Genomic DNA, 26,751 nt, shown 5'->3' on the forward strand with positions numbered 1-26,751 from the left:
TCTGGCAAAAAAGGGGTCATAGAGGATAAGAGGGACTTCAGTTCAGACATTGGACGTATGGGGTTGGCTGGGGAACCAAGAGTAGAACAGCTACCCTAATCCCGGTTCTACTGCTTGTCTGCTCTGCAGCTTTAGGCAACTCACTTCACTTCTCTGTGCTTCAGTTACCTCATCTGTAAAATGGAGATTAAGACTGTGAGCACCGTGAGGGGCAGGAACTGTGTCCAACCCAATTTACTTGTATTCACCCCAGCACTTAGTACACAATGCCTGGAACATAGTAAGTGCTTAATAAATACCAAAATTATTATTATTATTGCCATCTCAAACTAAACATAAGATAACGCCAGGCTGACGAGACAGGAAGCAAAGACCAGCAACACTTACGCTACTTTATTGCCATAAAAACCCAAGCGTTGTCAGTCTTGGAATTACTTTCCACCTTTCTCCTCCTTCTCTTTCAGGAACCCGAAGGCGGGAAGGCGAGGAAGGAGAGAGAAGGGCTGAGGACCAAGACGAGATCGCACAAGAGAGTCGGGGAAAGGAAGGGATCCAAGAAAGAGGAGGGAGAGGCCAGCGTGGTCTTCCCAGCCAAAAAGAGTGATGAAGAGCTCAGCAGCTGTATGGACCGGGTGGAACTGTGTTAGTGCAGAGTGGAATCAGGTCATGTTCAATGTGGGAAGCAGGATGAAGGGGTCCCTGGCTCCTCTCCTCTAAAACCGGCATTCGGCATTTTTGCAATCCCCTTAACATCTTAGTTGAACGAATGTCATTTCCTTCACGGTTCTTTTCATGGAAGACAGGGTAGAGCAATCCTGGAAAAGCAAACTAGATACATAAAAGACTTACGAATACCTCTCCCCTCCCCTTTAATCCTGAATAAAACTCATTTGTATGACACCTCTCCCATTGTGGGTTATTTTCCGATTTGATTTGTCCTCCCCAGAGGAATGTTTTATGGACATTGCCATGGGTGTGGTAATGTGAGAACAGGAGCGGTGCAACTGTGTGAGTGAAACTGGGTGGAGCTATTATTAAAAGTGTAAATTAGATGGTGATGACTAATGTCTGTGCGTGGAACCTGGGCTCTGTGTGTCTTTTGATGCTAGAGAGGCATGACACTTTCTTATCACTATGAATCAATCAGTTGTATTCAGAGAAGCAGCACGGCCTAGTGAATAGAGCACGGGCCTGGCAGCCAGAAGGACCTGGGTCCTAATCCCGGTTCTGTTACTCTGCTGTGTGACCTTGGGCAAAACACTTCATTTCTCTGTGCTTCAATTACCTCTTCTGTAAAATGGGGATTAAGACTGTGAGCCCCATGTGGGACGGGGGCTGTGTCCAGCCTGCTTAGCTTGTAACTACCTGGTGCTTGGAACAGTGTCTGGCACAAAACAAATACCTCAAAAAAATTTATTGAGCGCTCACTCTCTGCAGAGCAGAACATTCCCTGCCCAAAACGAGCTTGCAGTCTAGAGGGCAAGACAGCCGTTAATATAAATAAATCATGGGTATGTAAATAAATGCTGCGGAGCTGACAGAACACTGAATAAAGGGAGCAAATCCTAGTGCACCAAAACCGTAATATGCATTCTTGAACATCCCCACTCCCGGACACAGCAGAAATAAGACTCACATGTGAAGAGAAAGGGAGAAAGAGAGGGAAAACTGAAAAATAATTAGAAGACATGCCAGCCACCCAATCTAGAAATGATACATTTTTATTTTTTTTTAAAAAAAGGATATGCAGTCAGAAGCCCAGTGGCTCCCTTCTGTGGCAAAGACTGTGGGAGTTCTTTGGTGGCAATGGGGGAAGCAGAGCTGAGCCTTTGGAAAAGCTGAGGGGAGAACATGCAGTCACGCAGGCTTAAAATAATGATAATAATAGTAACTGTGGTATTTGTTAAGTGCTGATTACGTGTCAAGCACTGCACTAACCACTGGGTTAGACACAAAATCAGGTCCCATGGTCTAAGTGGGAGGGAGAACAGGTTTTGAATCACCGTTTCTCAGATGAGGGAACTAAGGCTCAGAGAAGTTAAGTGACTTGGCCAGGGTCACACAGCAGGCAAGTTGGGGGAGAGGGATTAATAATAATAATAATAATAATAATGTTGGTATTTCTTAAGCGCTTACTATGTGCAGAGCACTGTTCTAAGCGCTGGGGTAGATACAGGTAATCAGTTTGTCCCACCTGAGGCTGACAGTTAATCCCCATTTTACAGATGAGGTAACTGAGGCACAGAGAAGTTAAGTGACTTGCCCACAGTCACACAGCTGACAAGTGGCACAGCCAAACCCATGTCCTCTGACTCCCAGGTTTATGTTCTCTCCACTAGGTCACACTGCTGCCCACTACCTCCTGGGCCCTTCCATAGGGACTCCCCAATTGGCCTTTATCTCTTTCCAATCTGAAATTAAACTGGGGGATGATTAACTACTTACCGTTTTACCCATTAACCACTTACCTTCTACTCCCATTACTAAGGCCAGCCCCACCCCAGTGTGGGCCTGCAATTCCTGCACACACAAGCCCTCTCCACTGAGCTCGCTGTCACATTAGACTACTAGATCATTTCAAGGAAAGATGTGGGGCACATATTTGCATATCATTTACATTAACTAGGTTTACTTACATAAGTCTTCGTTCAAAAAGCCCCAACCCGAAGTATGTAAATACTTTGTTTCTGTGGTAACAAGCCACCCAAGAACTCATTGAAAGATGTGGGACAGTTAGTAGCCACTTGGATAGGGGCTGATTCCCCCAAATAAGAGCCAGTTCTAGGGACACAGTTCTAGGGAAACTGAGGATTTTGTATTAAAACAGAAATGGGCAGGGAACATGTCTATCAACTCTGTTACATTGTAAACTTCTAGTAGAGTGCAGGCAAAATGGGAGAGTCCAATACAACACAGAGTAGTAGAGTCCTTTGCACACAGTAAGTACTCAATAAATACAATCGACCGATTGGTAAATCACTTGGTTTTTCACGGCATTTTTCTGTGTGGCCGGGTTTTTTGGCATGAAAGAATACGATTCACTAGAGGGCAGACTCGAACCTGGAAGTCATTCATTCTCTCACCAGTATGACCAATCAGTGGCAATTTACTGAGTGCTTATTCTGTGCAGAGCACTCTACTAAGGCGCCAGGGAACGGACAATACAAGAGTTGATAGACACGATTTCTGCACAGGGAATTTATAGTCTAGTCTGTGATACGTGAATAAACACAGAGTCTGCCCTGGAGGAGCTCAAACTCTAAGGCGGGAAGCATTAGAGGCATTAGAGGCTGGGAAGGAGCTCATAATTGGGGGTCAGAAGACCTCAGTTTGTGTCCCAGCTTCACTCAGGTCCTAGCTGTGTGACCTTTGGGTGAGTCACTTAAATCTCTCTGAGCCTCAGTGTTCACGTTTGTAAAACGGGGATAAGATAGATTGTGAGCCTTATGTGGGACAGAGACTACATCTGATCTGATTACCTTGAATTTACCCTGGTATTTAGCACATAGTAAGTGCTTAATAAATGCATAATTACTGTTATGTGGGAGAGAGGCATGGTACAGTTGGGTAGCCAGTGCAATCCCGGGCAATATTTAAAGTTCAAACTGGCTTTTAGGGAGAGGGAAAGGCTATCCTTCACATTCTCCCTATCTTCAAAGCAGCACAGTACTCAGCACACTGTAAGCGCAGCTTAAAAGGCATACTTTAAATAGTGTCCTCTGGCTGATGTGGTTGAGGTGTCATCCTGCCTGAAGATAGGGGGACTTTGTTTTCAAGTTTCTCTCAGATTTAGAGTTGGGTGTGAAACCTGGATTAGGACCAGGACTGGGTTTCTATTCATATCCATCATCTAATTCACTGTGCTTTATTACTTTGATTTTAGAGTGAATCCTGTTACCTGTTACCCAGGGTTACTTTTGACTTTTTTTTTGGTATTTGTTAAGCCCTATTCATTCAATAATATTTATTGAGCGCTTACTATGTGCAGAGCACTGTACGTGCCAGGCACTGTTCTAAACCCCGGTGTACAAACAAGCTAATCAGGTTGGACACAGTTCATGTCCCTCAGGGGGTTCCCAGTCTTCATCCCCATTTTGCAGATGAGGTAACAGCCACAGAGAAGTTGAGTGAGTCGCCCAAGGTCACACAGCAGACAAGCTGCCAAGGCAGGATTAGAACCCAGGTCCTTCTGTCTCACAGGCCCCTTGCTCTATCTGCTAATAATAATTAGTGATAGGCGATGGGGTGGATACCAGTCAAATGGGTTGGACACAGTCCCTGTCCCAAGTGGGGCTCACAGTCCCAATCTCCATTTTACAGATTAGATAACTGAGGCCCAGAGAAGTGAAATGACTTGCCCAAGGTCATGCAGCGGATAAGTGGATTTAGAACCCACGACCTTTTAACTCGCAGGCCCGTGCTCTATCGCCTACACCATGCTGCTTCCCCAAGCCTATAGCATCCAGTATTCCCAGACAGTCTCCCATCCAAGTACTAACCAGCCCTGATGTTGATTAGCTTCTGAGATGGGGTAAGATTGGGCGCGGCCACACCGCTTATCATAAAGGCAGTCTGGGACAGAGAACAGACATATTCGCACATCCACTGTGGTCCTGCTAGGCTAAATATAGCCTTCAGGGAGGAGGGGAGTGAACTTTAGCCAGAGTCTCCCCGTGACCCTCATCAGACTTTCACTAGCCTGATCCCACCAGAGGCTTAATCTGCCCAGCTGTCTCCGTGGGACTCTTTACACGTTTGCATGTCAGCGGGAATGGGGGGGGTGGGGCACAGCCACAAAACCATTTCCTGAATATTTTGGAGCGCATCTAGGAGCACGACCAGGCCTGACTCATGACTGTCTCTTTGTAGAGTTTAAGGACCTTTCACCCCAAGGTTGCTCCTCACTTGCAGCCTCAGTCTTGGAATTGCCTCAGTTTTCTCTCCTCCCAAATTGGAATAACAATTCAGAACTTCCTCAAGGAGTAATTGAGAGAAATAACGCCCCCAAAAGATTTGTAACTTTTGTTACAAAAGGCCAAGAACTCTATGTATGCTGGAGAGTACAGGGCTTTGGTTATTGCCTTGAACCTATTACCTTTGCTTCAGGGAATTCAACACGATCTCCAGGGTCAGGAATTTTCAGTCCTTAGTCCTCCATCTCATGACTGACTGAGATAAGCCTACGGAAGAATCCATTTTTTTAAAAAAAATGGTATTGGTTAAGCACTTACTATGTTCCAGGCACCATACTAAGTGCTTGAGGAGATGCAAGATAACCAGATTGGATACAGTTAGTGTTCGGCATGAGGCTCACACTCTTGTCATTTTTCAGATGAAGTGATTGAGAACCAGAGAAGTTAAGTGACCTTCCAAGTTAAGTGGCAGTGTCAGGATTAGAACCCAGACCCTTCCGACTCCCAGGGCCATGCTCTTTCCAGTAGGCCACACTGCTTTGCCATTACATTGAGAATTCCCTGCAGTCTACCGTCTGCTCCTTTGGCCCCATTACAGTGCTCTGCCCATGGCTGGCTTCAGACACATGGTCTCCCTGAGGCAGGAAAAAAAATTCTGAGCTTCCCATTCTGTATGATGCCATAGCAAAGTCCATCCAAAACTTTAAACATGAAGAGATTCTTCTGGGAGATCTCTGACCCCACCCCCTTGCTCCAGAGTTATTCCTTCCCCTTCTAGGTCTGTGTTCACACAGGTGTCACCCCCAGCTCAGGCTGGTCACTTCCAAAACTGTCACCATGGCAGCCCCATAGTCACCCCCCAGCTGGTGCCCCCTGAGGAAATCACCTCATTCGCTTACCATCCGAAGTCAGCCTTGGCTCTGTTCCCCATAGGCAAACAGTTCTCTGTACACAGATGGTGTTCAGGACAGTACTCAGGGCTCTGTAGACACTTGGGAAGTGCTGTTGATGATGCTGAGAATGATAGTAATTCAATCAGATTTATTGAGTGCTTACTATGTGCACTAAGCACATAGGAGAGTACAATACAACAGTAAACAGGCACATTCCCTGCCCAAAACAAACTTTCAGTCTAGAGGATACTAATGAAGATCTTCATTGCTCCTCTAGACTGTCAGCTCCTCCTCTAGACTGTATGCTCTTTGTGGACAGGGAGTGTTTCTAACAACTCTGTTATACTGTACTTTTCCTAATGGTTTTTTAAATTCATTCATTCATTCAATCGTATTTATTGAGCACTTACTATATGCAGAGCACTGTACTAAGCACTTGGATTGTACAATTCAGCAACAGATAGAGACAATCCCTGCCCAACAATGGGCTCACAGTCTAAACTGTGAGACAGACAGCAAAACAGAACAGAACAAAACAAAACAAGTAGTCTGGCGTAGATATCATCAAGATAAATAGAATCATAGATATAGACACATCATTAACAAAGTAAACGGAGTCATAAATAATATACAAATATGCACAGTGCTGTGGGGAGGGGAAGGGGGAAAAGCAGAGGGCGGGAAAGGGGGAATGGGGAGGGGAAGAGGAGCAGAGGGAAAGGGGGGCTCAGTCTGGGAAGGCCTTCTGGAGGAGGTGAGCTCTCAGTAGGCTTTGAAGAGGGGAAGAGAGTTAGTTTGGCAGATGTGAGGAGGGAGGGCATTCCAGGACAGCGGTAGGACGTGGGCCAGGGGTCGGCGGCGGGACAGGCGAGAACGAGGGACCGTGAAGAGGTTAGCGGCAGCAGAGGAGTGGAGAATATGGGGTGGGCAGTAGAAGCAGAGAGGGGAGGGGAGGTAGGAGGGGCAAGATGATGGAGACCTCTGACGTCAAGAGTGAGGAGTTTTTGTTTCGTGTGAAGGTTGATAGGCCACCACTGGAGGTTTTTGAGGAGGGGAGTGACATGCCCAGAGCGTTTTTGTAGGAAGATGATCCGGGCAGCGGAATGAAGAATAGACAGGAGCGGGGAGAGACAGGAGGAAGGGAGATCAGAGAGGTGGCTGACACAATAATCCAGTCGGGATATTATTTAATGGTATTTAAGCCCTTACTACATGGTAGGCATTATAGTAAGTGCTAGGGTAGATACAAGGTCATCTGGTTGGACACAGTCCCTGTCCCACATGGGACTCACAGTCTTAGTCTGAGTAAGTGCTCAACAAATACAATTGACTGATTACTCCCAGGTCTTATAAGAGAGGTCCTTCAAAGGACCTCTCTGGCTTCTTTCCTTTTCTGCAGAGTCTATTTTAAAGACTGTATTTTTGCTTGTGTGTTTTGCGGTACACAGGCGAGGTGTGGGAGGAACCCCCTAAATAAAATCATTATGATTGTTATTCCAGCAGTTTTTATGATTGCCCTTCGCATTGTTCTCCAGGTGTGATGAGCTCTGTGTGTCCATTCATTAGGGATAATTGTAACTCATCAACAGGACAAGGTCCAATCGGAGGAGATCAAGGGTCTGATACAGGGAGTTCTCTCTGGGGAATTGCTTCTCTCAACCCTAAAATACACCTCCAGAATTATGGTTCCTTAATGTTTATTCCATAATGCTTATTTACTGCTGTGCCTCGTGCTTATACATGGCCTCTGCCCTCAAGGTTTTGCAATCTACCCTAAATGAGATGACGACAAATGAATGGATACAAGGAAGAAGGGTGGGACAGAGAACCCAAGGAGGGTGTGGAGTAGGGAGGGGGAGAATGAAAAACAACAACAGTTAGATGTTAATTATTCTTCTGTGACACCATACCTTTTCTCAGGCAGGAGTTGGAAGGTGTTGGGAGAGAGTTCCGTAAGCAGAGCTGACTCCTTCTTGGTGGAGGAGTCTGAGCTAGTGACCCAGAGCTATGTTCCCACCTACTGTTTATCAAAATCCAGGGACATCACAACCCTCTTTAGAGAAGCAGCGTAGCCTAGTGAATAGAGCGTGGGAGTCAGAAAGAGCCGGATACTAATCCCGGCTCTGCCACTTGTCTGCTGGGTGACCTTGGGCAAGTAACTTCATTTCTATGTGCCTCAGTTCCCACATCGGTAAAATGGGGACTAAGACTGTGAGCCCCATGTGGGACAGGGACTGTGTCCAACCTGACAACCTTGTATCTACCCCAGCGCTTAGTACAGACTGCAAAGCTCGTTGTGGGAAGGGATTGTGTCTATTTATTGTTGTATTGTACTCTCCCAAGCGCTTAGTACAGTGCTCCACACACAGTAAGTGCTCAATAAATACAATGAATACAGAGCCTGGCACAGAGTAAGGGCTTAAATACCATAAAAAAAAAGAATAGAGCCTTGAGGGACACTCACAATTAAGGGTTGAGAGGCACAAGAACAGGTAAAATCAATCAGTGGTATCTATTGTGTGCAAAGCATTTTTCTAAGAGACTGTTGATTGGATAGAGAGGTAAGAGGGAAAATCAGGAGAGGGCTGTTTCAGGGAAAAAAAACCCCCAAAACAAGGTTAGATAGTATTTCCACTGTGTAAAAGGCAGTTGAGAAGCATTATAACAGTACAGTATGTTAGATGGGTCAGAAAGGAAATCATTGATGATCTGCGAGAGAGCAGTGTAAGTGGGATGAAGGGGACGGAAACCAGACTGCAGAGGGTCAAAAAGGGAGTTGAAGGAGTGCAAGAGGAGGCAGCAAATGTTTACATCCATTTGAGGAAGTTTGACAGGACTGGGAGGAGGGAGATGAGTGATAGCCAAATGATGTCAAACAGCAGGGCCTAGAACAAAGAGCACAGGCCTGGGATTCAGAGCACCTGGCTTCTAATCTGCCATATACCTGCTCTGTGACTTTGGGTAAAGTCATTTTACTTCTCTGTGTGTCACTTCCCTCATCTGCAAAATGGGGATTCAATACCTGTTCTCCCTTCTTCGTGGAATGTGAGCCCCATGGGGGTCCTGATTATCTTGGACCTTCCCCAGCACTTAGTACAGTGTCTGGCATATAGTGTGCACTTAAGTGCCATTAACAAATAAAATAAAATCCCTGTGCCATGCCACAGGACCATCAGGAAAGAGGTAGGGGTATAAAGGGTTCTGACAACTTGGGGGGGTACTCACTTTTCTCTTGGAAAAGCTGGCCCCCACAACTTGCCCCCTGCCACCTGTTGGCCATGTTGGCTAGGCCCCGTGGGGTGGGGTGGGGAGGGCCAAAGGTGTTGTTTGGAGAGAAGGAGTCAGATGAGGTCATTCAGAAAGTCATGGGTTCTAATCCCGGCTCCGCCACTTGTCTGATCTGCAACACTGGGCAAGTCACTTCTCTGTGCCTGTTACCTCATCTGTAAAATGGGGATTAAGACTGGGAGCCCCTGTGGGATGTGGACTGTGTCCAACCTGATTACTTTGTATCTACCCCAACGCTTTGTACAGTGCCTGGCACGTAACATGAGCTTAACAAACACCACAATGATCAAATCCCTTCACTTCTCCGAACCTCAGTTTCTGTAAAAGGAGGATGAAAGCCGTGAGCCTCTTGCAGGCATGGCCTGGGCCAAACTGATGAGCTTGCTTTTGTACAGTGCCTGGTGCAGAGTAAAAGCTTAATAGCATTAATAATAATAATAACGTTGACATTTGTTAAGTGCTTACTATATACTGAAAACTGTTCTAAGCACTGGGGTAGAGACAGGGTAATCAGGTTGTCCCAAGTGAGGCTCACAGTCTTAACCCCCATTTTACAGAGGAGGTAACTGAGGCACCAAGAAGTTAAGTGACTTGCCCAAAGTCACCCAGCTGACAGGTGGTGGACCCGGGATTAGGACCCATGACCTCTGACTCCTAAACCCGTGCTCTTTCCACTAAGCCACACTGCATTAAAAAAAAAACCCTCATAAGTAGCACAATCATCATCTAGTCAGAGGTCATGGGTTCGAATCCCGACTCCGCCACTTGTCAGCTGTGTGACTGTGGGCAAGTCACTTCACTTCTCCGTGCCTCAGTTTCCTCATCTGTAAAATGGGGATTAACTGTGAGCCTCACGTGGGACAACCTGATTACCCTCTATCTCCCCCAGCGCTTAGAACAGTGCTCGGCACATAGTAAGTGCTTAACAAATACCAACATTATTATTAGTAGTAAAGGCAACCAGATTCCCAGTGGCTCAGGTCAGGGGGAGGGAAGGGCCTCTGGGCCACTCTGGGGACGGGGCGCGAGAAGGGCGGAAAGAGGGAGGTGTTCAGTACACGGTCCGCTGGCCCGCCAAGCGCACAACGTTTAGCAGAGCGTTAATTACCGGGCAGGGTGCGGACAGGCCCGGCCCTCGTCCTCCTCCGGTGCCACATCACGGCCGAAGTCGCAGCGCCCTCGTGTCTCCGATAGGGGGCGCTCGGCGGCGGCTGGGGGGCGGGTCCGGGCGGGATGACGGACGGGGTCTCGGGCCAATCGGCGTCCAGAGCGCCGCGGCGACCGCCAATGAGGTTGGGCCGCTGCCAGGCCCGAGGAGGCGCATCTGGACCAGCTGCGGGCCCCTGCATTCCCACGCCCCTTCCCCCCCCCCCCCCGCTGCCTCCGGGAAAAATCACTTGGAATCCTTTTCTCTTCCCTCCTTTTTAAGTCCTGGAGAGTGCGGGCGCCAGGCTCACCCCGTCTGGCTCCCCCGGGCTCCGGGAGCAACAAGTAAGAGCCCCAGCAAGGAGATTGCAACTCCCGACAGCTGCTTTTCATGTGCCGAAGCTCCCAAGTTGCGGGGCAGAAGACAGAGGTGCAGAGCAGCAGAAGTGGGTAAGTCTTTTGGGGTGGAAATTTTCAGTGGGTCTTCTTATCCCTCTGGATCGTACGCTCCCAAGCGCTTAGTACAGTGACCTGCACACAGCAGGGGCTCAATCAACACCATTTATTGATGGAGCTCACTGTTTGCCGCAGCCCTCAAAGCCCTGACTGATGGGTGGCGGAAAAAACCCAACAAAAACAAAACTTCTACAAGGAGCAACTCGTTATCTGCAACCTCCATACGGTCCTAGTTCTGTCTGATTGGCAGAAGCTCATTTAGGCCTTTCTTCTTTTCACCCCTCCCAGCCCCAAAGCACTTATGTACATATCTGTAATTTTATTTATTTAGACCCCCTCTCCCCCTCTAGACTCTAAGCTCGTGGTGGGGAGGCAACGTGTGTCCTATGTTGCTATGTTGTAAACTCCCAGATGCTTAGTACGGTACTCAAATACAATCGACTGTCCTTTTCTAAATATTTAGTGGCAAGGGGCGAGAATTGAATTAGCATCCCCATGACAGTGATCTAACTGGAAGTTGTCTACCCAGATGCATCTTTCTTCTCCCTTGTTTTCTCTCATTGAGAGAAGAGTCCATTTTTGTACACCACGCTGTCATCCCCTACACTGTAAGGTCGTTGTGAACAGGGAATATGTCTGTTGTACTCTTCCAAGCGCTTAGTACGGTATTCTGCAAACAGTATGCACTCAAATACAATTGATTTTCATTTCCCTACCCATTCTTTCACAGATGCCCGAGGCCTTTCCAGCTTTGTAACTTTTATTGTTTTATGTACGACTATGTTGTTGATGCCATATAAGTGTGATCATGTTAAAAATAAAATCTTGGATTCTCCAAATAATAATCGGTCACAGCAACTGAACTGGGGAACATCACCTGGGGCTCAAAGGCCTTACGTGCCAAGTTTGGAAACAGCAGTGGAAGATAGTGCTCACATTGAAATGAGGTCAAAGCATGCAAGATTGTCCCTTTTTTCGAACAAACCTTAGTTTCCTAGAACTTTCCTAAGCCAGTGCATCTATCTGCATTCGATCTTTGATTTCACTGTTTATAGAGTAGTGGGAACTTTGTTCTCTTTGGTTTTTAATTTAAGAGTAATGGGACTGAGATGAAGCAGCCTAGTGGTCCTGGGAGTCAGAAGTTCTAATCCAGTCTCCACTACTTGTCTGCTGTGTGACCTTGGACAAGTCATTTAACTTCAGTTTCCTCATCTGTAAAATGGGGATGAAATACCTGTCCTCTTTGGTTTTTAAGGTGAACACCATGTTGGACTGGGACTGTGTCTGATTACCTCATGTCTACCCCAGTGCTTAACACATAGTAAGCACTTAATGCCACGCAGAAAAAAGAGCGAGAGTAATGACTTAAGATACACTCCTCCCTTGAAATGTTTAGCTTTTTACACTTTGTCCAAATAATGTGGATTTCTTTTTTCTGAAGGATCTGTACTGCTGAGTTGGGCAAAATTGGCAAGTTTTGAAGTTATGCAAGTGATCTGTACATGACTGCAAATTTTGCCAATTTTACCCTTCACTTTATCTTGGGGGGGGGGGGCACCCCTCTGGTTGTGGGATTACTAAATTGTTCTCTCCCAAGTGTGTAGTAGAGTGCTCTGCACACAGTAAGCATTCAGTAACTACGTTGATTAAATACAATAGTCTTTTTGAGGAATAGGTGAGAGAGCGAGAGTGCTCAAGAGAATGAGAGAATGAGCAAGAGAGAATGAGAGAGAAGATAATAGTGGTATATGTTAAGTGCTTACTATGTGCCAGGCACTGTACAAGGCTCTGGGGTGGATACAAGCAAATCAGAGTGGACACAGTGCCTGTCCGACATAGGTCTCCCAATCTTAATCCCCATTTTACAGATGAGGTCACTGAGGCCCTGAGAAGTGAAGTGACTTGCCCAAGGCCACAAAGCAGATAAGTAGCCAACCTGGGATTAGAACCCATGATCATCTGACTCCCAGGCCCATGCTCTATCCACTAGGCTATGCTGCTTCGAGGAGACTGGAGAAACGTTCTGATGAGAGTAATCTCGAAGAACTGTATCTTTTCAGACCGTAGAGATGCAGGTAGAGAAGAGTAGCAGCTGGTCTGGTGGGAAGAGCACCATCCCAGGAGTCTGTATGATATTAGGTGCTTGGGAGAATAGTTAAACTAAAATACACAAATAAAGACTGCCCTTGCTGTCTTGTAGTGTCTGAAAGAGAAGACTCAGTACTCCTGGGAACATCAGCCGGGGTTTGTTTATCAGTTCTCTTTTTCCCAGGGTTTGCTCAGCCACGAAAGGCGCATGGCCTAGTGGAAAGAGCACAGACCTGGGCGTCAGAGGACCTGGGTTCTAATCTCAGTTCTGCTGTCTGCTGGGTGACCTTGTACAAGCAACTTAACTTCTTTGTGCCTCAGTTTTTCTCATCTGTAAAAATGGGGATTCAATACCTGTTCTCTCTCATACTTAGACTGTGAGCCCCATGTGGGACAGGAACTGTGTTCAACCCAATTAACTTGTATCTATTCCAGGGCTTAGAATAGCGCTTGACACCATAAGCCCTTAAATACCATCATTATTATTATTTATCAAGGGGGATAGTCGCTGCTGGATGTTTTCTTTGTGGTTGTCTTTACTGTAGGGGATAAATTGCCAGAGTTCAGTTGGGGGATTGGGTCTTCATAGAACCTGATGTTATTTTACAAGCAACAGCTGAAGGAGGAGTCACTCTGTTGTAATTTTATTTTTTATTAGATGTCTCCGGGATGCTGAGCCTGTTAAAAAAAAAAAAACTCTGCCTGCAGGCATGTTTGGATAGCTTTTGCTGTTTTTCTGGTTTATTTCTCCATCTGGCTCCTCTCGACTACTTAAAATGTGAGCTCCATATGGAACCTGATGATCTATCTATCCCAATGTTTAGCACATAGTAAGAGCTAAAGAGATAGCACTCATTCCAGGCATCATCTGGCTCATCTGTTTCCTGTCTTCTCTTGCCTCACGTTGACTTGTTTTTCATTCCCAGCAGCCAGAGTGGTAGCTGAGGAAGGCAGAATGGGGGGACTCCCCTCTGATCAGCACTAAGTATATTAATACAATTGGTTGATTGCCTTCCCTGCTGTGACTGATTCCCCAGAGCCGCTGGAAGGTTGAGTTTCTTTGAGTGGCAAGGAATGGGTGCCTTATCTCTACCCTGCAGCTTGACCGGTCAAAGAGCTCTGACACAGATAGTCCTGTGCAACTGGGAACTAATGAGGGGAAAGGCAAGAAAGCCAAAAAGACTGTGGGGGAAGGGAGGGCAGGAGCGATTTTTAGTACCCTGACCCCACTCCCATCACTGTTTGAGTCAATTTTTACTTTCACCTCTGACAAAAATCCACCCATCTTTGCCCATCCTTTGTTAGGATCTAAAGGTGAAATAATTTCTTCCTTATATGGAATTCATGGCCACATATCCATAAACCAGGACCTATCCCAAACTGTTCTGGATTTAGGAGACTCAAAGGAAGTTGGGGACCTCAGTTTTTTTTTTTAAATAATATTTGTTAAGTCCTTACCATGTGCCAGGCACTATACTAAGCAATAGGATAGATGCAAGATCGTTGGGTTGACATAGTTCCTGTCCCACATGGGGCTCAGAGTCTTAATACTCATTTAGCAGATGAGGTAACGGAGGCACAGATAAATTGACTTGCCCGAGTTCACACAGAAGACTAGTGGGGTAGCCGGGATTAGAACCCAGGCCCTTTTGACTCCAGGTCTGTTTTCTATTAGGCCAAACTACTTCCTCAAAATTCCACCCAGGATTCCATTGATAAGACTGTATAAACCCTAGAGATCGTGACTGAGTTGCATCCCCAAACAAACAAGAGAAATAAACAGGATTTAATTCAAAACAGAGAGAAACACAGGCAGACTATCAAGAGAGAAGTTCACACGGACACTATTGACAACTCATCTTCCTAGAACCCAGTCCTAATCAGGTAAACTCAGCCCCGAGCTGCTTGAGAAATCCTTGAAAACCTAGGTTTAACCTGAAGTGACTCATCAAAAGCACCTCTACCCTAGTTAACCCCCAGGAGCCTTCTCTTTTTATCTCAACTGTAGCTCAGAAAGAGAAATAACTTACCACATGCAAAGGAGTGAGCCTTAGGTCTCTCCAGCCAGGACTCAAGCAAACAGGACTCAGTTCTGTCCAAACAGGATTCAGTCTCATCCCCAGCTCCCTGTCAAAGAACCCTCTCCCCTAACAGCTTCTTAACTTATTGGCCCAAGAACCTCCCCCTCTGCCGATGATTCCAGACACCCTAGAAGAGAGCAAGGTAGGATCGTACCAATCTAGTGACCACTTGTGACTTTTCTAACTGACCTGATTCTGGCTATTTGCTGTTCTCTTCTCAGCCAGCCTTTCCTCCCAAGAAACATTTCAGTTATTCTCCAATTTTCCTAAAAGTTCCAGACTCTCAAGCAGAAATGTCCTGCTCTCCTTGCTCCTTCCTTTCTCCTCCCTCCTCCCCTCTACTCTTCCTCTTTCTTTCCTTCCTTCCTGTGGTTCTTGCTCCTTCCCTTCTCCCGGCTCAGCTGTCCCAGCCAATCACCACCAGGAGTTGTTTCTAAATCAATGAAAGCTCTCAGGAGTAACACACATGGAGACAATTTTTCATTATATAAGTGTACGTGGAGAAAAGGGGCCCTTTTTTCTTTACTGACATGGAGGTTAACTAGTGGAGTCTAGTAATGACTTTAATGCTCTCATTTCCACAATTAGCTAATAAGTAGTAGTGGCCTGAGTCTTGTTGGTGGCTTTCTGTATCTCAGGAGAAGGCTAGCCATTTCCCAGCAGCCAACCTGGGATAGTAGGAATAGTATTTTTTTTAAGTGCACACTAGGAAAGAGTACCCAGGTGGGAGTGAGAGTGGGAACCTTTTCCTTGAGCTCCCAGGATGCCTCAGGCTTTGGCTACTTCTCTGATTTCCCTGAGCTGCCATTTCCCTTTGCATTTTGAGTTTTTCCAAGTACATTGTTCTCAGAGTGGCCTTGGATCTCAGAGTTTCTGGGTTGCTTTATCTCACCACCATCCTGAGCTGACCAGAATTACATACTAGTTCCACATGCTTCTGTGGCTGGATCATGGTATCTACACAGGAATAAGAGGAGGATGCTATGTCTACGCAGGAATAAGAGAAACTTCCCTGCTTGCTTTATCTTGAGAAGCGTGTAAGTTTCCTCATCTGCAAAATGGGGACTCAATTCCTCTTCTCCCTCTTACTTAGACTTTTGAGCCCCATGTGGGACCTGATTATCTCGGATCTACCCCTCCATTTAGTTCAGTGCTTGGCACATAGTAAATACCTAACGGATACCACAATAATTATCATTATTATTTCCCTAAGGGCAGTAGCAATCAAGTGTCCTGGTTTATTAGGGGGAAGACAATATATCTAAGATAATGCTGAGTCTCGGAGGGTGAGTGAGTAAGGAAATGTGTTTCCCTGTTTATTCCTTTGGAGAATAAGGAAACCTTTTCAGGGTGTAAAAACTCCTCTTTCTCTGGCTCAAAAGTTGTTCCTATCCTCTGGAAAAGGAACATGTCTACCGGCTCTACTGTCTTGTACTCCCCCAAGTGCTTAGTACAGTGCTTTGCACACAGTAGGGCTCAATAAATACCACTGATTGAAAAACCCAGTCCAACTCTCTCAATCCCTGAATCGAACTTGGAATTTTCCAGGGCAAGCTGGATCTGATTCTTCTGTCAATTCTTTGTAGTCCATTCATTGGTTTTAAGATAACAGTGACAAGTCTATAAATAGGGGAAGCCCCAAATGTACATTAGTGCTTGAAAAAGGTTGTTTCAAAAGGAGACAGATATTTAGGCTGGGAAAAACAAGGCAGATGGAGGAAGTTTTTAAAGTCCTGCTATTTTCTAGCCTCCTCCAAACTGTGCTCCCCACTAACCCCTCTCCCCAACCAGCTCCAGTTTTCTGGGTCAACATGATTGAGATATCTTAAGAAATCTTATTTTTCTCCCTACTTTCTCCTTCTTCCCCCAAGAAGAACCTAAAGTCAATTTAGGACTATTTTTTTTTTAAGCAGGGGGATCTGGGAAAGCAGTGCTAATAAGAGAGCTAGAAATACTCAGATTTGTCTTCTCCCCTTGGGAGAGCATTCAGAAGGGGGTAAAGCAATGATTGCCTCATTCTGAAAAGGTACTGTCCTAATACGTCAAGCAGAGTTAGAATGTAATCTCCAGGATGGCTTTGTTTTTCTTGACTCCCCTTCCAGGCACGCTCCAAACCTGCCGATAACTTCTGGATAATTGGATGAATCAGATGTTTATGATTTCCTTGGTTCTTTTTGATGTCATTGAAAAATAATTTCATAAAGTCTACAGTAGGGTGGGATGGCCCAACCTGGAATTCTCCCAGCAAGTCTCTGATCTGTCAGGTCTTATTTCTTATGCAAAAAGGCAGTTTGGGGTGTCTGGGGGGAGCTGGCTAAATGCACAATTGCCGAGGGTCCCTTCCACCCGTAGCTAGTTGAGTCACGTCTCTTCTCATAAGGAAAAACCAAGTCATCACGTGTGGGCTTGAGGGGTCAACTGAGTCCTGATCCATGGTCTTTGGGTGGACTCAGCTAGATCTTCTTCCCATGGCAGGGATGGTGCTTTCTTGCCCTACAGGAGCCAAGCTAGTCAAATGCCAAGGCTTGCACGTCTTGGGACTGTAATTGTTGAGTGCCACTGGTCGGGTGATGTCATTTGAATAAGGCATGTAGGAGGTGTTGGCCATCGGAGCAGAGTACTACGCCCAGAGAGAATGATGTGAGTGGGAGGCAGACGAGACATTGTCTCCATGCTGTTGCAAGGGTGATTTTATGCAATTTTCCCATCGTTCCAGAGGATCCAGCACCTTCTGCCAGCCCATGAAGCTGCTTCATGGCACGTCCTATGGCCGGCGACCTGAGTGAACTTTCAATTGAGTGACCAGACTCCTGGGGTAAGTTAGGAGGCCAGTGAGGCAGGTGAGTTTCCATCTCACGTTCACTCACTCTCCGGCCAGATTGAGGGGCCCTGATGCCTTAGGGGTAGTCGGTTGACTCTATCATGTTGGAAGGTTTTAGTTTTGGAAGAGGTGAATGCTGAGGGTTTCCACCTTCACCCTCTCGTTCCGGTTCCTGTCTTCACCCAGCTAACCTTTTGCTTGTCAAGGAGACTGGCACCTCAGATTCTGGGGTTAATTCATTCTCTCATGTTTCTCAGGGGTGGTTTCTGCTGCCTTCCTTGCTCCTGTTGACTTGGGGGGGAATTAGTAGGGATTGGAGTTTGGTGGTATAAGAAGGAATGGGCAGTTGTGGGTTTTCACAGCGCTGAGGGCAGCCTTCGCTTGGCGTTGGGAAATCCATGTTAATTTGGAAATCCATGTTATCCATGTCTGTTAGGCCACTGAAACGGACTCTCTCCTTTCCTTTTCTGCCTGTCTGTGGCCAAGGGAGACAGCTCAGCGGTAGGTAGTGATAGTAATCACATTTACTGAGTGCAGAGCACTGTACTGAGCACCGGGAGTTTTGTACTAAACTCAAACTGCACTTGTACTAAGCGTCCAGGTGGGAATTGGACGTGACTGCAACCTCAATGAAAATAGAGCAGGACATTTTAGACATGGCAGGATCCCTCCTTCCCTAATTAAAAGCGAGGGAAGCCTTTTCTCTCAGTGGCCATCCCTGGGTGGCAGATCCTTCCAAAAATGGGATTTAGCAATGCTGATTTGGAATTCTGGGTAGCAGATTCTTAGCCCCGTGAGTGTCTTTCTGGTATCGAGGCCAGGCTTGGGAGAAGTGCATGGTTTTTGTTAAGTGCTCGCTACGTGTCAAACGTAGAGTATATGAGCACTATGTGGGTCAGGACTGTATCTGACCTGTTTATCTGGTATCTACCCTAGTAGTTAGTGTACGGTACTACTACTTCAGATACCCATCTTTGGTGACTTTCTGGTGATGAAAATCATTTATTCAGTCATATTTATCGAGCGCTTACTGTGTGCAGAGCACTGTACTAAGTGCTTAGGAGAGTACAGTTCAGCAATAAATGGGCACATTCCCTGCCCACAATGAGTTTACAGTCTTGCAGGGGGAGACAGACATTTAATAGAAATAAATGACTAACAGATGTGTACATAAGTGCCAGGAGGCGGGGTGAACAAAGGGAACAAGTCAGGGCAACCCAAAAGGGAGTGGGAGAAGAGGAAAGGAGGGCTTAGTCAGGGAAGGCCTCTTGGAGGAGATGTGCCCTCGATAAGGCTTTGAAAAGGGGGGAGAGTAATTATCTGTTGGATTTGAGGAGGGAGGGCATTCCAGGCCAGAGGCGGGATGTGGGCGAGAGGTCGGCGCCGAGATAGACGAGATGGAGGCACAGCGAGAAGGTTAGCGTTAGAGGAGCGAAGTGTACGGGCTGGGTTGGAGTTGAAGAGTAGCCAGATAAGGAAACAGCATAGCCTAGTGGAAAGAGCACATGACTGGAAGCCAGGAGTCCTGAGTTCTAATCCCACCTCTGCCACTTGATTCCATGTGACCTTGGGCAAGTAACTTACCTTGAAATGTGCACTTGGAAGAGTATAATGCAACAATAAACAGACATAGTCCCTGCCCACAGTGCGCTTAGAGTATAGAGAACTGTAAGCACTTAGCAGATAGAGCCATTATTATTATTTAACTTGCTGGTATGTGTTAATGAAAAATGATGACCAGGAATTTTTCAGTTTGTTTCTGCGGAGGTTAAGGGAACAAAAGCATTCCTCCCATTCTTCCCTGAGGAATAGGGTTTAACTTTGTAAAGTGAGGAGTTTGGCCTCTCCCCAGGTTGCCCGATGTTTCTCAGTGAACTAGAGGATTAGGAAAAGGAATGGAAGTAGGCAATTTGGATGCTGTTTGCTGAAAGTGGAGTGGAGCTCAGAATCATAGTTTTCCAGCAGTGTGGAGTTCTGGCTGCAGGTTCTCTTCTGGAGTATATCTACTTGAAGTAAAAGCCAGCTCTCTATCCCTCCCTTGAATTTGGGATTGATTTTTCTCCTTGTTGAGGAGAAGCTGTTGAAAGAACACATCAACTGAAGGTGGAATGGACTTTTTTCAAGTTGCCTTTTCTCTCTTCCTTACTCTTAAAACAGGATTTTTTCTTGTATGTTTTCTTTGCATAAACTTGAGAGCAGAGTTATATGCCTGTATTTCTGTTGGGGGAAAAAGCATAAACATACAAGGGTAGACTTAGAGAAAATATGTTGTGGAGGCTAGAACCTGTATTTAAGGCGGGGATGTACCTAGGGAGGACGATGAGGACACTCCACAGGGATTTGTGATACTGAAATGCAGAAGGAAGAGATAGAGGGCAGTCATTCATACATTCAATCATATTCATTGAGTGCTTACTGTGTGCAGAGCACTGTACTAAGTGTTTGGGAAAGCACAGTATAACAATAAACACAATCACTGCCCACAGTGAGCTTATAGTCAGGGGGAGACAGACATTCATATTCATAAATTAATTACAGGTATGTACATAAGTGCTGCAGACCTGGAGGGGGGATGAATCAATGGAGCAAGTCACTTCGACATAGAGGGGAGAGGGAGGACAGAACAGTGAGGCTTAGGGAAGGCCTTTGGAGGAGATGGGCCTTCAGTAAAGTTTTGAAGGTGGGGAGAGTAATCGTCTGTCAGATTTGAGGAGGGAGGATGTTCCAGGCTAGAGGTGGGACATGGGCAAAGGGTTGGCAGCGAGGAAGATGAAATGAGAGTACAGTGAGAAAGTTAGCATTAGAGAAGCAAAGTGTGCTGGCTGGGCTGAAGTAGCAGAAATGTAGGGGAGTGGCAAGCTCTGGGACATCACATTCTAGCTGTTTCTCCAAAAAAAGAAGTCTGAGGGGGCAGTCCCCTTGACTGGAAAATGACCCTGCTCCTCCAAAGGGATTGGAGCCCCATTTCTTCATTGGTTCATCTTTTTAAATAAATTGTGGTTTTTAAGTGCTTCCTTTGTGCCTAGCACTTTATTAAGCACTTGGGAGATACAAGATCATCTCATAGCTCTGTGCCTCAGTTAACTCATCTGTAAAATGGGGATTGAGTTTGTGAGCCCCATATGGGACATGGACTGTTTCCTATCTAATTAGCTTGTATTCACCCCAGCACTTAGTACTGTACCCGACACATAGTAAGTTCTTAACAATGCCATAAAAACAATCCTTCTATTCCCTGTTCTCTTCATTCTACCTTTAAGCTATTGGTCAGTTCAACCCACAAGACAGAGGTGGGCAAGAGAAAGCCAGGAGAGCTAGAATGAAAGCTCCTGAATGAAAGGGAATGTGTCTGTTCATTTTTATATTATACTCTCCCAAGCACCTAGTACAGTGCTCTGCACACAATAAGCACTCAATCAGTGTCTTTGGTTGATTGGAACAGAGAGCTTGTGCAAAAGGGGACTCATGTCCTCTGCACAGGGCAAAAGTTATGGCAGTTTTAGTTGTTTGGTATTTCTGGTGTTAGAACCTTCAGTAAGTGTATCCCAGGGTGCATATCCCCCTTGACTGGTAAGAGGGGAGAGGGAGCAGATGATTCTATTTATTTTGATGGTATTGATGCCTGACTACCTGTTTTGTTTTGTTTTCTGTCTCCCCCTTTTAGACTGTGAGCCCATTGTTGGGTGGTGATTGTCTCTATCTGTTGCTGAATTGTATATTCCAAGCGCCTAGTACAGTGCTCTGCACATAGTAAGTGCTTAATAAATACAATTGAATGAATGAATGAACCCAGGATAAGAATTTAGGTTTGGTGTGGCTTTTCCCCGGCAAAAGAGATTGGCCTGGCTCCAGTTCCCCATTGTTGGTTACCGAGAGATGGTATGAGGGAGAACTGGTTTAAAGCCTGCAGATAGAGAAGTGATAATAATTGTGGTATTGGTTAAATGCCTACTGTTTGTGTGCTAAACTCTCAGTGGAAAGAGCCTGGGCTTCGGAGTCAGAGGTCATGAGTTCGACTCCCGGCTCTGCCACTTGTCAGCTGTGTGACTGTGGGCAAGTCACTTAACTTCTGTGTGCCTCAGTTACCTCTTCTGTAAAATGGGGATTAACTGTGAGCCTCACGTGGGACAACCTGATTACCCTGTATCTCCCCCAGCGCTTAGAACAGTGCTCTGCACATAGTAAGCGCTTAACAAATACCAACATTATTATTATTACCAGATCATCAGGTTCCACTTGGGACTCACATTCTATGTAGGCGGGAGAGCAGGTGTTGAATCCCCATTTTGCAGATGAGGGAACTGAAAGAACTGAATCGACTCGCCCAAGGTCATACAGTAGGCAAGTGGAAGAGCTGGAATTAGAACTCAGGTCCTCTTGACTCCCAGGCTTGTGCTCTTTCCACTAAGCTGCATTGCTTCAAAGCCCTTGCTGTATCCCTTCTAAAGGACTCGGTAAGATGGCCAAGTTTTCCAAGAGGTAGTGTGGGGTCAGGAAGCATTTCAGTTAAGATTTTAGTACACCAAGTGTCTGTCCTGAGTTCCAGGCTCAGGGCCAACACGTGATTCACCCTGCTGAGATTTCCCACAATCTCAGTCCCCGGGAAATTCCCTCCTGCTGACCTGTCGACGGCCCCAGATCGGTCGAGTTGGAGACGTGGCCTCCGGGAGCCAAAACGGTTGTCCCTGCATGGTGCTTAGACGTTCCTCTTGCTAAGGGGAGGGGAATGTTGTCTCTGAGCCCCATGGGCTGAGTCAGATCTGGTTAACTTGTATCTAGTCCAGCACTTAGAATGACATTTGGCAAATAATAAGTGCTTAAGAAATAATGTAATTATTGTCCCCCCACCTCTACCGTGAGCTCATTGTGGGCAGGGATTGTCGCTCTTTATTGTAACTTCCCAAATACTTAGTTCAGCGCTCAGCACTCAGTAAGCACTTAATAAATACGATTGAATGAATACTATAGTATCTGCTAAGCGCTTACTATGTACGATATAGTGGACCCATTCCCTGCCCACAGTCAGCTTCCAATCTAGAGGGGGAGACAGATATTAATATAAATAAATGAATTACATATATATGCACTGTGGGGCTGGGAGTGGGGATGAATAACAGGAGAGACAAAGCCTTCAGCAGCGCTTAGTAAAATGCCTGGCACATAGTAAGCACTTAACAAATAGAATTGAAAAAAAAAGGCCTTTGGTCTTAGCAATAAACAACCATTTTCTACCTTCATCATCCTGTGTGCCTGAGATATCTCCTTCCTGTTGGCGTGTACGCAGTATGGGACAACTATCCCCTTTGGTCCTGGTTTTCGGGGTAGGAGGGTGTGGGTGTGGGTGTGGTGGCGTGTCTTGACTTGGCTCTGGTTCTAGCATGGGAGGTTTGGACATGAATTCCCTGAGTGCAGAGGGTTTATGGATGGGTGTGTTCCATGTATTTAAATCCAGGCAGAGAGAGTTGGGATGTATCCTAGAGGTTTATCTCCTTGACTTCCTATTCAGCAGGCATGAGCACGTCTCCTCAGCCCACCGGGAGTCACGGTTGGCAACTGGGGAACTAGAGGTAGTCGCTGTCTGCTCGGTTGAGGAGGACGTGGTGTCGGCCACAGCAGGAAGTGAGACGCTAGGACCTGACCAAGTCAGTTCTACTTTGCTATGAAACAGGTGAGAGGAAAAGGGTGATGGAGGGAGAGAGTGGAGGCGGGCATTCTCTTTAAGGCCTTGTGTGCCTATAGGAATTTGGCTCTGGAAGGAGTGGAGAGGGTGGTTTTCTTTGGGAGACACTGAAGTGTGTCACCCATACCTAAAGGTCAACAGCTTTCTACATGGAATGCAGCGTGACCTAATGGAAAGTGCATGGGCCCGAGAGCCAGAGGATCTGGCCTCTAATCTAGTCTCCACCACTCGCCTGCTGTGTGTCCTTGGGCAAGTCACTTTACTTCTTCGGGCCTCAGTCTCCACACCTGTGAAATAGTGATTCCCTCCTACGTAGATGGGAGCGCCATGTGAGACAGGGACTGGGTCCGATCCGATTATCTTGAATCTACCTTAGTGTTCGATACAGTGTAAGCGCTTAACAGATAGCACAGTTATTAGGGACGGACTAAGTGGCTGGTGGGACAGACACTGAAGATGGGAATTCTTCAAGCACCTCTTGGTAAAGGATCAAACCAATTCTCTCCTTTTTATCCGATTTTGCTGGTCTGTGTCTGTACGTCCCATGGACATTTCCATTTTTTTTTTTTTTGTACGGGGTAGGGGTGGGTTAGGTGAAGATCAGTGAAGGACATAGATGGTGTTCCTAGGGGTTCACTGCATGGAAGGAAGAATCCATCAGCTGGGAATGCTCATTGGAACCCCATTCAGAAAAGCTGTTGATCTCATCTCTCGGCAGACTGTAGAAACGGCGGAGACCTTGAGACGGAGGTGCCCCACTGTGCCGTGAAGGATGAGGGCTAGCTGTCAGCTGTCAATCAGCCCAGGATCTCTATTGCTTGAGTAAGGAAAGTGCTGTCCCTGCCTCTGTCTGCAGAGGGAAGCGTTTGTGATAATTTGCTGCGTGGTCTAGTGGAAAGAGCCCAGGCATGGGACTTGGAGGACCCGAGTTCTAATTCTGACTCTGCCGCATACGTGCTGTGTGACTTTGGGCAAGTAACTTCTGGGCTTCAGATCTCTCATCTGCAAAATGGGGGATTCAATACTTGTTCTCGCCTACTTAGGTTGGTGGGCCCCACGTGGGACCTGATAATCATGGATCTACCCCCAGTGCTTAGTACAGTGCTTGGCACATAGTAAGCGCTTAAAAATATCACAGTGATCACTCTCCCACCTCCACAGGAAGGGAGAGGGGCTTAATTTTAATAGGCCTGTACTGTATTTATAGGGAGCAATGAAATCAAGCTAAAAACAGCCCTAGTTAATGATATTTGTTCAGATCGAAGAGTACAGTGGAGGACACATTCAGTTTCTCCCCTCGAGGGGAGAGGAGTGCCATTAGAGTTGCCAGGATTCAATGCTATCAAAAGGAACCTGGGCCAGGGCTGTGTCAACAAAGCAAGCCACTGCCGCCTGTCCACTCTAGGAACAATGAGGTGTAGCGTATTGAGGAAATCTTTCATTCACCAATATTTATTGAGTGCTTACTGTGTGCAGAGCACTGTACTAAGCGCCTGGGAGAATTCAACACAACAGTAAACAGACACATTCCCTGCCCACAGTGAGCTTACAGTCTAGAATCTTCAGAGGTGCCTATCCAGCTTGGTCAGTGAACTGTGGAGGAGAGTTGTGGTAGGTCACAGACTAGAGGGAGTGAAAGTGAAAGGGAGAGAAGCAGCGTGGCTCAGGAGAAGCAGCGTGGCTCGGTGGAAAGAGCACGGGCTTTGGAGTCAGGGCTCATGAGTTCGAATCCCAGCTCTGCCACTTGTCGGCTGTGTGACTGTGGGCAAGTCACTTAACTTCTCTGTGCCTCAGTTCCCTCATCTGTAAAATGGGGATTAAGACTGTGAGCCCCACGTGGGACAACCTGATTCCCCTATGTCTACCCCAGCGCTTAGAACAGTGCTCGGCACATAGTAAATGCTTAACAAATACCAACATTATTATTATTATTATTAAAGTTGTACCTGGATCAAGGACAAGACCAGCTCCTGGCTGGGTCTCCGTGTACCTCTCTCTCCCATCCGCATCAGTTCCAGCATCGATCGGATGCGATTCACCAGGTGAACAGCTTTGCAGATAACTTTGTCACAGATGTCCCTCAGAATGTAACTCCAGTCAGCCGCTGCTTCCGGCGAGCCTTTGAGAGGAGTTGACCAGGCAACCTCAGTCTCACGGCTTCCCGCGGTCCGAACCCACTGCCCCACGTGACCCAAAGATGTCTGGGGCCTTGGAACTCTACTCCGGGGGTTTAACATTTGTGGAGGATCTGCATGGTTCCTGCCTGTCCTCAGGGGATTCGGGGGGAGAGGAGGGAAGGAGACGGAGGCAGCATTTCTCCCCACAGAGGCAAGAATTGGGAGGTGGCGATGCATCCTAAAGAGCAGGACAAGCTTCACGGGTTGGTGAGTGAAGCGTACATGTCAGAGTGCACCATCAGGGCCACGGTGAGGTGGCCTGGCGAGGCAGGGGGTGTGGACCTAGGGATGGTGACAGGTAAAGCACTCAGCTTCCCTCTACTTGAGTTGGAAGCAGCATCCTTGTTAATGGGGACCTGGGAGAGGGACTCACAGGTTCCGGAGCAAGTGATAAAGGGATGGAGGTGGTCCTCCCCACTCCTCAGAGAAAGTCTTCTGCCCAGTTTTGCTGTGGTCATTATGCTGTGTTTCATGGGCCCACAGCATCTGGTAATGACATCATTTGGAATGGGAGGGGGCAGCAAATTTTTCTCCACCTCAATCTCAGCTCAAGCCGTTTGTCTGCGGTGTGACCCAAGTCAAGTCACTTCTCTGTTGCTGCAGTCACTTCCTCTGTAAAATGGAGATTTAGACTGTCAGCCCCTTATGGGACAGGAATTATGACCAACCCGATTACCTTGTATCTACCCCAGTGTTTAGTACAGTGCCTGGCACATAGTGAGTACTTCAGAAATGCCTTTTTTTGTAAAAAAGAGTTGGGGCAGCAAGCCTTGGAAGGGGAGAGATAGAAAGGTTGTTTTAAATGACTCTGCCATTAGTCTTCCAAAGAAGAGAAAGCAAGCTCTGAAAGGTTTTAGGACACAGATTAGGACTATTTATCATTGGTAGTCTCTCAGAGACTTTTCTTTCTTTCCTTCCACCTGAAAGATTCCCAGGGACAGGTTGGAGTTGCTGGAGAGAAGAGTGGATGTGGGAGCATAAATTAAGCTACTTCATATTCCCTTCTATTCCCCGCCACCACAATTCCTTCAGAAAAGCCACTTGCTTCTCCTGCATCCCCAAAGAGAGGATTTTTCCGGTCCTTCAGCCTTCCTACCCTTCCTTTGGCTTGTCAGGCCTCTCCCAGCACTTGACCGCTCCAGAGGTGTCACATCAGACCGTGGTTTCCTTGCTGCCTCCTGACCTACATTTCGCAAGGCTCTTCCCTG

The 26,751-nt window shown here is 46.7% G+C and overlaps 2 protein-coding genes and 1 long non-coding RNA gene across 10 annotated transcripts in view; 2 read left to right on the top strand and 1 right to left on the bottom strand.

The window, feature by feature from the left end:
• LNP1 (leukemia NUP98 fusion partner 1) overlaps positions 1-901 on the top strand; it is a 14,796-nt gene extending 13,895 nt beyond the window's left edge. Inside the window, exon 5 of the mRNA XM_029081850.2 lies at positions 465-901. Coding sequence (XP_028937683.1) covers positions 465-647 — 183 coding nt within the window. The 3' untranslated portion in view covers positions 648-901. The remainder of the gene's footprint in view (positions 1-464) is intronic.
• Positions 1-15,275, bottom strand: part of LOC103165560 — a 22,548-nt gene extending 7,273 nt beyond the window's left edge. For 2 of the 4 annotated variants that reach the window (XR_001604181.3, XR_484591.3), the window contains exons 1-3: positions 14,815-15,275; positions 5,813-5,927; positions 5,096-5,180 (exon numbers count right to left, since the gene is read on the bottom strand). This is a non-coding gene — a long non-coding RNA (uncharacterized LOC103165560). The remainder of the gene's footprint in view (positions 1-5,095; positions 5,181-5,812; positions 5,928-14,814) is intronic. The other 2 variants (XR_003765617.2, XR_003765618.2) reach the window with 1 other exon arrangement.
• The window catches only part of TMEM45A (transmembrane protein 45A), a 35,010-nt gene continuing 18,754 nt past the window's right edge, over positions 10,496-26,751 (top strand). The window contains exons 1-2 of one of the 5 annotated variants that reach the window (XM_007657341.3): positions 10,496-10,690; positions 17,582-17,705. Coding sequence is in view for 1 of the 5 variants with exons in the window: in XM_001514568.5 (XP_001514618.2) it covers positions 23,346-23,354 (9 nt within the window). In the remaining 4 variants the exon portion in view is untranslated. Of the gene's footprint in view, positions 10,691-17,581; positions 17,706-21,394; positions 21,437-23,198; positions 23,355-26,751 lie in introns of those variants that run through there. The other 4 variants (XM_007657342.3, XM_007657343.3, XM_007657344.3 and 1 more) reach the window with 4 other exon arrangements.

The sequence above is a fragment of the Ornithorhynchus anatinus genome, chromosome 17 (assembly GCF_004115215.2).
Source record: "Ornithorhynchus anatinus isolate Pmale09 chromosome 17, mOrnAna1.pri.v4, whole genome shotgun sequence".
Classification (NCBI taxonomy): domain Eukaryota; kingdom Metazoa; phylum Chordata; class Mammalia; order Monotremata; family Ornithorhynchidae; genus Ornithorhynchus; species Ornithorhynchus anatinus.